The sequence below is a fragment of the Oncorhynchus keta genome, chromosome 21 (genome assembly GCF_023373465.1).
Source record: "Oncorhynchus keta strain PuntledgeMale-10-30-2019 chromosome 21, Oket_V2, whole genome shotgun sequence".
Lineage (NCBI taxonomy): Eukaryota > Metazoa > Chordata > Actinopteri > Salmoniformes > Salmonidae > Oncorhynchus > Oncorhynchus keta.
This window is the reverse complement of record NC_068441.1, coordinates 55,802,354-55,812,368: the sequence shown is the minus strand read 5'-3', so window position 1 is coordinate 55,812,368 and position 10,015 is coordinate 55,802,354. Positions and strand designations below refer to the sequence as shown.

At 43.6% G+C, this 10,015-nt stretch overlaps 1 protein-coding gene across 1 annotated transcript in view; it reads right to left on the bottom strand.

The window, feature by feature from the left end:
* Positions 1-10,015, bottom strand: part of aspn (asporin (LRR class 1)) — a 35,544-nt gene that overhangs the window by 24,194 nt on the left and 1,335 nt on the right. The window contains exons 2-5 of the mRNA XM_052474279.1: positions 2,930-3,151; positions 2,403-2,515; positions 435-648; positions 39-149 (exon numbers count right to left, since the gene is read on the bottom strand). Of these exons, the coding sequence (XP_052330239.1) occupies positions 39-149; positions 435-648; positions 2,403-2,515; positions 2,930-3,134 (643 nt within the window). The 5' untranslated portion in view covers positions 3,135-3,151. The remainder of the gene's footprint in view (positions 1-38; positions 150-434; positions 649-2,402; positions 2,516-2,929; positions 3,152-10,015) is intronic.

Below are 10,015 nucleotides of genomic sequence, written 5' to 3'. Positions count from 1 at the left end.
GTACAGCTGTGAGCTTGGCTTGTTACTGGTAGTGTTACCTTTAGGTACAGCTGTGAGCTTGGCCTCCGCGATCCTGATATACAGCGTTTCCATACCGTCGAATGCTCCCAGCTCTATCCCGTTGTTAGCTAACGGGTTAGCACTCATCTCTGGCCAGGAAAAACATACAGGGAGGTTAAAAGCCTCGCATGGCGCTTCGAACACATCTTTCTTGAACTCATATATAGAGGGCAATCATTAATAACCCAAGATGCATTCTGCCTCAAATGACAACTTTTTTGTTGTATTTTTTTTGTTGTAATCTTCACATTGTGCACTACAGTTGACCGGAGTCACGCTGGGCTGCCACATAAGGAATAGTGTATCACTTTGGTCTCAGCCAATAGTTGCCAGGCAGCCATTGTAAATAAGAATGTGTTCTTAACTGTACGTACCCAGAACATGCACAGACTTGAGCCCTTTGAAGGCCTCCTTCTGGATGTTGCTGATCTTGTTGTCGTGGATACGCAGCTCCAGGATGTTCCGGGGTAGGTTGGCAGGTATCTGTGTCAACTGGTTGTAGGACAGGTACAACAGCTGTAGCCGATCCATGTTACGGAATGCTTTGGGATGGATCTTCGAGATCTTGTTGTTAACAAGGAACAGAGCCTGGGGAAGAGAAGATATGTGAAATATACAGCAACTCTTAGGAGTTTAGACAATGGAGGTTGACTTGAACAATACGTTGAGTCCCAGGAAGTAACAACTAATGGGGATCCAAATGAACAGATAAGAAATACTTTGACCGATTTATTAAATGCATTCCGGCCAGTCTTAAAACCACTGCATTCCGGCCAGTCTTAAAACCACTGCATTCCGGCCAGTCTTAAAACCACTGCATTCCGGCCAGTCTTAAAACCACTGCATTCCGGCCAGTCTTAAAACCACTGCATTCCGGCCAGTCTTAAAACCACTGCATTCCGGCCAGTCTTAAAACCACTGCATTCCGGCCAGTCTTAAAACCACTTCATTCCGGCCAGTCTTAAAACCACTGCATTCCGGCCAGTCTTAAAACCACTGCATTCCGGCATTACTGTTAAATGCCGAATACAGCAGGTACCTTACCGTGAAATGCTGAGTACAACAGGTACTGTGAAATACTGAATACAACAAGTGTAAACCTTACTGTGAAATGCTTACTGATAAACCCTTAACCAACAGTGAAGTTCAAGAACAGTTTAAGAAAATATTCACAAAAAAAAACTAAAGTAAAAAATAATAAAAAGTAACACAATAACATAACAATAACGAGGCTATATACAGGGGGCACCGGTACAAAGTCAGTGTGCAGGGGTACAGGTTAGTTGAGGTAATTTGTACATGTAGGTAGGTGTGTAAGTAACTATGCATAGATAATAAACGTGGGGGTGTCAATGTAATAGTTCGGTGGCCTAGATAACTTAGTTTCCAGACAAGGTACAAACTGTAGCCTATCTCTGTCTGTGTGTACAGGCTCTGTGAAACACCCTGTAGAACGGTCTCTACACCCTGTAGAACGGTCTCTACACCCTGTAGAACGGCTTCTACACCCCGTAGAACAGTTTCTACACCCTGTAGAACGGCTTCTATGTTGAACGGCTTCTACACCCCGTAGAACGGTTTTAAGCTCAAACCATGTCACGTTTCCCCTTTATTCTCTCGGTAAGCTCTCTCGTCCCCCACCTGAAATAATATGGCTTCTATTTCGATTGAGAGTTTTGGTGCTAGAGGGTCTAGATGTTGCTTTGGGGCCATGGTATCCCCACCTGGAAAATAATCTATCAAGTTACACAGAGCCTGTACAGACAGATGTAGGTAGACGCTGGTTCAGATGGGTTCTGTCTGATGAAAAGACTGGTTCAGATGGGTTCTTTCTGAGGTAGACACTGGTTCAGATGGGTTCTGTCTGAGATAAAACTGGTTCAGATGGGTTCTGTCTGAGGTAGACGCTGGTTCAGATGGGTTCTGTCTGAGGTAGACACTGGTTCAGATGGGTTCTTTCTGAGGTAGACGCTGGTTCAGATGGGTTCTGTCTGATGAAAAGACTGGTTCAGATGGGTTCTGTCTGAGGTAGACACTGGTTCAGATGGGTTCTTTCTGAGGTAGACGCTGGTTCAGATGGGTTCTGTCTGATGGAAAGACTGGTTCAGATGGGTTCTGTCCGATGGGGACTGATATAAAGAACTTGGGTTATCGTCAGCTGTGAATGTGTGATTCTGTCCTAATATGTGTTGCATATAGGCTAGGCATAGGGGGGAATGGGTGTCTAAAAGTGAATCGGACTCATGTGGGAAAAGTCCCTCCACCCTAAAGTGATAGGAAACAGTGATGAATGTTGCAGTGATGATAAGAGTAGGAGAGATGTTTAATTGTGTGTTTCTTACGTAGATCTTGTTAATGCCTTTGAAGTCGTCCTCCTTGACCTCGGTGATGTCGTTGTTCTGGAGGTCGATCATTAGCGTGTCGGCGGGAATGTTCTCGGGCACAGAGAGCAACCCTGTGGAGACAGGATATCAATCAATCGGTAAATCAGCTGTGTGTTGTCCACGTAGCCGTAAAGCTAACATCACAGAGAAGTTGTGAATGTAATGAAAACAGTAGTGGTCCTAGAGTAGAGCCTTGAGGAACTCCAAAATGTCACTGAGCATGATTGCCTTCAGTCCTGCAGTATCTGAACAGATGAGGCTTTCAGACAAGTGCTGTAATTGAATGTTAGGAGCCCCTAGCCCTCCCTCTCCCCCAGACTGCACCAGGAGTAGTGAGGGTGTAATAGAATGTTAGGAGCCCCTAGCCCTCCCTCTCCCCCAGACTGCACCAGGAGGAGTGAGGGTGTAATTGAATGTTAGGAGCCCCTAGCCCCACCTCTCCCCCAGACTGCACCAGGAGCAGTGAGTGGGCAATATAATGTTACCTAGATCAGAGCACTGCACCACCCGTAGGGAGCACTGGCAGCCGAAGGGGCAGTCCGTAAGGGCGTTGTCGTCATCATCATCATCGTCATCATCGGCGTCCTGCATCATGATTTCATGGTCCCTCATGAAGTCCAAGACGTTAATTGGCTGGTAGGGCTTGGCATGGCCCAGTGCCAGCAGACACAGCAGCAGGACGCCTCTCATCAGGAAGACTAGTGGATCTATAAAACAAGATGTCACACAATGAAGACTAGTGGATCTATAAAACAAGATGTCACACAATGAAGACTAGTGGATCTATAAAACAAGATGTCACACAATGAAGACTAGTGGATCTATAAAACAAGATGTAATTTTCATTGTGTTGATCACCACCTCAAGCTGAACCTCGGCAAGACGGAGCTGCTCTTCCTCCCGGGGAAGGACTGCCCGTTCCATGATCTCGCCATCACGGTTGACAACTCCATTGTGTCCTCCTCCCAGAGCGCTAAGAACCTTGGCGTGATCCTGGACAACACCCTGTCGTTCTCAACTAACATCAAGGCGGTGGCCCGTTCCTGTAGGTTCATGCTCTACAACATCCGCAGAGTACGACCCTGCCTCACACAGGAAGCGGCGCAGGTCCTAATCCAGGCACTTGTCATCTCCCGTCTGGATTACTGCAACTCGCTGTTGGCTGGGCTCCATGCCTGTGCCATTAAACCCCTACAACTCATCCAGAACGCCGCAGCCCGTCTGGTGTTCAACCTTCCCAAGTTCTCTCACGTCACCCCGCTCCTCCGCTCTCTCCACTGGCTTCCAGTTGAAGCTCGCATCCGCTACAAGACCATGGTGCTTGCCTACAGAGCTGTGAGGGGAACGGCACCTCAGTACCTCCAGGCTCTGATCAGGCCCTACACCCAAACAAGGGCACTGCGTTCATCCACCTCTGGCCTGCTCGCCTCCCTACCACTGAGGAAGTACAGTTCCCGCTCAGCCCAGTCCAAACTGTTCGCTGCTCTGGCCCCCCAATGGTGGAACAAACTCCCTCACGACGCCAGGACAGCGGAGTCAATCACCACCTTCCGGAGACACCTGAAACCCCACCTCTTTAAGGAATACCTAGGATAGGATAAAGTAATCCTTCTCACCCCCTTAAAAGATTTAGATGCACTACTGTAAAGTGTCTGTTCTACTGGATGTCATAAGGTGAATGCACCAATTTGTAAGTCGCTCTGGATAAGAGCGTCTGCTAAATGACTTAAATGTAAATGTAAATGTGTTGCTCTGCTATCTTCCTTTTTGTAGGACTAAGAAACAACCTAATGTAAAGTACCAGTCAAAAGTTTGGACACAACTACTCATTCCAGGGTTTTTATTTAATTAGACTATTTTCTATATTTGTAGAATAATAGTGAAGACCTCAAAACTATGAAATAACAAAGAGTGTTAAACAAATCAAACTATAATATATAATATAATATATAACAATATAGTTTATATTTGAGATTCTTCAAAGTAGCCACCGTTTTCCTTGATGACAGCTTTGCACACTCTTGGCATTCTCTCAACCAGTCACCTGGAATGTATTTCAACTAGTCACCTGGAATGTATTTCAATTAACAGGTGTGCCTTGATAAAAGTTAATTCGTGTCATTTCTTTCCTTCTTAATGCATTTGAGCCAATCAGTTGTGTTGTGACAAGGTCGGGGTGATATACAGAAGACAGCCCTATTTGATAAAATACCAAGTCCACATTATGGCAAGAACAGCTCAAATAAGCAAATAGAAACAACAGTCCATCATTACTTAAGACATGAAGATCAGTCAATGAGGACAATTTCAGTAACTTTTAAAGTTTCTTCAAGTGCAGTCGCAAAAACCTAGCCCTATGATGAAACTGGTTCTCATGAGGACCGCCAAAGGAAAGGAAGACCCAGAGTTCCCTCTGCTGCAGAGGATAAGTTCAGTAGAGTTACCAGCCTCAGAAATTGCAGCCCAAATCAATGCAACAGACACATCTCAACACATCTCAAGTAACAGACACATCTCAACATCAACTGTTCAGAAGAGACTGTGTGAATCAGGCCTTCATGGTCGAATTGCTGCAAGAAACCAATTCTAAAGGACACCAATAATAAGAAGAGTCTTGCTTGGGCCAAGAGAGACGAGCAATGGATATTAGACCAGTGGAAATCTGTCCTTTGGTCTGATGAGTCCAAATGTTGGTTCCAACTGCTGTGTCTTTGTGAGACGCAGAGTAGATGAAAGGATGATCTCCGCATGTGTGGTTCCCACCGTGAAGCATGGAGGAGGAGGTGCGATGGTGCTTTGCTGGTACTGTGTTGATTTATTTAGAATTCAAGGCGCACTTAACCAGCATGGCTCCCACAGCATTCTGCAGTGATACGCCATCCCATCTGGTTTGCACTTAGTGGGACAATCATTTGTTTTTCAACAGGACAATGACCCAACACACCTCCAGGCTGTGTCAGGGCTATTTGACCAAGAAGGAGAGTGATGGAGTGCTGCATCAGATGACCTGGCCTCCACAATCACCCAACCTCAACCCAATTGAGATTGTTTGGGTTGAGTTGGACCGCAGAGTGAAGGAAAAGCAGCCATCAAGTACTCAGCATATGTAGGATTCCTTCAAGCGTTCCCACATATGGGATCGCTTGGAAAAGCATTCCAAGTGAAGCTGGTTGAGAGAATGCCAAGAGTGTGCAAAGCTGTCATCAAGGCAGATGGTGGCTACTTTAAAAATAATCTCAAATCTCAAATATATTATGATTTATTTAACACTTTTTGGGTTACTACATGATTCCATATGTGTTATTTCATAGTTTTGATGTCTTCACTATTATTCTACAATGTAGAAAATAAAGAAAAACTATTGAATGAGTAGGTCTAAACATTTAACTGGTACTGTAGGTCAGATTAGGCTTCGGATTAGGATTCTGATTAGGATTAGGCTTCGGATTAGGATTAGGCTTCGGATTAGGATTAGGATTCTGATTAGGATTAGGCTTCGTATTAGGATTAGGATTCTGATTAGGATTAGGCTTCGGATTAGGATTCTGAATAGGATTAGGATTAGGATTAGGATTCTGAGAGTTTTAGAATTGCCCTGCTGCTCCTGAAGTCTAAACAGACAAACATAACTGATGATGTTTGTCTTGCTAGATAGACATTGCTGCCAAGTCTTTGCCAAAATGATGTCCTGGCCTGCTGTGTAACTAAGGATGTTGAAACAAGTTATGTTTTTTGGGAGATTGACGATGATTTAGGCTAAAACAGAAAGTTAATATTCAAAGTTACATGTCTACTTGTTCTGATTCTGATGGTTTTATGCTAAAGTAGTTTTATTATTTGTCACAACTTTGCCAAAATTTGGAACTCAATTTATTTGTGGATGGAGGAGGGCATGTCTCGATGAGTAAAACACATGCAGTAGTCTTGTCAAGATCCGCCCTTTAAGTTCAATCACTATTGGCTGAGGTGTTCTTGCTGTTTCGTAAGGTTTTTTGGGAGAGAGAAAAAACCAGAGTCTGTAGGTTTCCATTAACTATTGTGCAGGAATATGAGCCGACGCAAATGTTGTTTTGCTTCTTGCTCAATATAACACCATCTATGGCGTTTTTTTTATTTTTATTTTTTTATTATACAATTAAGGTTTATACAGAACTAGCTATGTAGCTATCCATTTCTGACACGTTCTCAGATGACACACGGCCAACAGAAGGGAACAAGTTATCTTCTCACCCCTTCTGAAGGCCAGCTGAGGGAAATGGAACAGTGGGTTGGGTTTGGGTTGGTTGGGTTGGGACCATGCTCTGTTCAACAGCTCCATTCTGCAACCCAGTGCTGTTTCTACCCACAAGTATTTAGTGGTGGTGGTGGTTCAGAGGCATTCGATAATACTTAACAGCGCACAGACATGTAGTTTGAAACTAAATAGCATTATACAGTGAAATCGGGAAAGTATTCAGATCGTTTGACTTTTTCAACATTTTGTTATAATACAGCCTTATTTTAAAATAAAAAAATAAAAAAATGTAAGTAAAAAAAATCTTAGCGATCTACACACACTACCAAAAAAATGAAGGTCCCCAAGAACACAGTGGCCTCCATCATTCTTAAATGGAAGAAGTTTGGAACCACCAAGACTCTTCCTAGAGCTGGCTGCCTGGCAAAACTGAGAAATCGGGGGAGAAGGGTCTTGGTCAGGGAGATGACCAAGAACCTGGCGGTCACGCTGACTGAGCTCCAGAGTTCCTCTGTGGAGATGGGCGAACCTTCCAGAAGGACAACCATCTCTGCAGCAACTCCACCAATCAGGCCTTGAGTGGCCAGCAGGAAGTCACTCCTCAGTAAAAGACACATGACAGCCCACTTGGAGTTTGCCAAAAGACACCTAAAGGACTCTCAGACCACGAGAAACAAGATTATCTGGTCTGATGAAACCAAGATTGAACTCTTTGGCCTGCTACGGTGAAGCATGGTGGTGGCAGCACAGTAAGGATCGAGGGAAAGATGAACAGTGCAAAGAACAGAGAGATACTTGATGAAAACCTATTCCAGTGCACTCAGGACCTCACACAGGGGGGCAAAAGTTAATCTTCCAACAGGACAACGACCCTAAACACACAACAAAGACAAGGCGGGAGTGGCTTCGGGACAAGTCTCTGAATGTCCTTGAGTGACCCAGCCAGAGCAGGAATTGACCCCCATCTAACATCTCTGGAGAGACGTGAAAATAGCAGTGCAGTGACGCTCCCCATCCAACCTGACAGAGCTTGAGAGGATCTGCAGAGAAGAATGGGAGAAAGACCCAAAATACAAGTGTGCCAAGCTTGTAGCGTCATACCCAAGATGACTCTAGGCTGTAAACGCTGCCAAAGATGCTTCAACAAAGTACTGAGTAAAGGGTCTGAATACTTATTTAAATGTGATTTTTCAAGGGTTGTAAAAATGTATAAAAATGCTTTGTAATTATGGGGTATTGTGATGTCATTATGGGGTATTGTGATGTCATTATGGGGTATTGTGATGTCATTATGGGGTATTGTGATGTCATTATGGGGTATTGTGATGTCATTATGGGGTATTGTGTGAAGATTGATGAGGAAAAAAAACAACTTTTAATCCGTTTTCGAATAAGGATGTAACGTAACAAAATATGGAACATGTCAAGGGGTCTGAATACTTTCCAAATACACTCAAATACTGCACTACTCTAGAATCAGAAGTACTATGTTTTTGAATACCCCAGTTACTGTTTGGTTACAAATAAGCAGATTTTCTACAATTTCTCTCGCATCTTTTCTGCATGCAGCCATTTTAATACCGATCATCATTTTCTCCAGTTTCCTCTTGTGCGTGTCGAACGCTGAACCATCAAGAAGCGTATATATAACGTAAAGATGCTTCCCCATTCGGAATGTAATGTTGTTGTCTTTTCCGTGATATCTCTGAGCGATGTTCTACTATCGATGCCCCCTGGGTAAATTCGTGTTTTCATGTGTATCTGAGGCCGTTCAAGCAGGCAGAACTTTTTTCCGGTAGGATGCAGTACTGTGATAAAGTCTCTTTCGTTACACTGGACGTTTATAGGAATACGACTTCTAGATCTCCAAAACGCCGTTCATACGTGTCAGATTATAATACCAATTTTTTTGCGATATTCCTACCTCGAGAAATGTGTAATTTTAACAGAGGGTCGAACCCATTTCTCCGCCTCTTCCAGGGGAAAATTGCATGGTGCCGTTGCGAAAGTGTCAGACTCCACATCCATCTGAACATGGAGTCTACAATGGAGAGATTGTAGACTCCTAGATTGACAGTGCAGTTTGTTTAGCCCATTTTACAGCTAATTAGTTACTTCACATGCTGATATTGACTTTAGTATTATTGTGTATAGCTACGTTTGCTAGATAGCTAGCTAGCCAGACAGCCCATATAGAGCATTGCATTGTGGGTTTTGTAGTCTACTTGTGCGCCAACAGATTTTCACAATTTCCACGTGTTGCTACCAACCTTATTATAACGACAAAATTAAACATTTGTTCACAAAACAATACTGTTTATATACTATATATATATACTATATATACTACTGTCAATACTATATTAGCGTTATGTGACACTAAATTAGAGGAATGAGTGGATTTGGGTGGATTTTTCCTTTAAGCCTGCAACATCAATTGAGACAAAATCACACTCTATTCAAACATTTCTGAGATCAAGTTCATAAAACTCTGATAATTTATCCATTATTGACATTTAGCAATAACATTGTGGTAGCAGCACCTCAGCATTCAGCAACATACAGTAAGTCATTCTGAGGTAGCAGCACCTCAGCATTCAGCAACATACAGTAAGTCATTCTGAGGTAGCAACACCTCAGCATTCAACAACATACAGTAAGTCATTCTGAGGTAGCAACACCTCAGCATTCAGCAACATACAGTAAGTCATTCTGAGGTAGCAACACCTCAGCATTCAGCAACATACAGTAAGTCATTCTGAGGTAGCAACACCTCAGCAGTCAGCAACATACAGTAAGTCATTCTGAGGTAGCAGCACCCAGCATTCAGCAACATACAGTAAGTCATTCTGAGGTAGCAACACCTCAGCATTCAGCAACACACAGTAAGTCATTCTGCGGTAGCAACACCTCAGCAGTCAGCAACATACAGTAAGTCATTCTGAGGTAGCAGCACCTCAGCATTCAGCAACATACAGTAAGTCATTCTGAGGTAGCAGCACCTCAGCATTCAGCAACATACAGTAAGTCATTCTGAGGTAGCAACACCTCAGCATTCAGCAACATACAGTAAGTCATTCTGAGGTAGCAACACCTCAGCATTCAGCAACATACAGTAAGTCATTCTGAGGTAGCAACACCTCAGCATTCAGCAACATACAGTAAGTCATTCTGAGGTAGCAACACCTCAGCATTCAGCAACATACAGTAAGTCATTCTGAGGTAGCAACACCTCAGCATTCAGCAACATACAGTAAGTCATTCTGAGGTAGCAACACCTCAGCATTCAGCAACATACAGTAAGTCATTCTGAGGTAGCACACCTCAGCATTCAGCA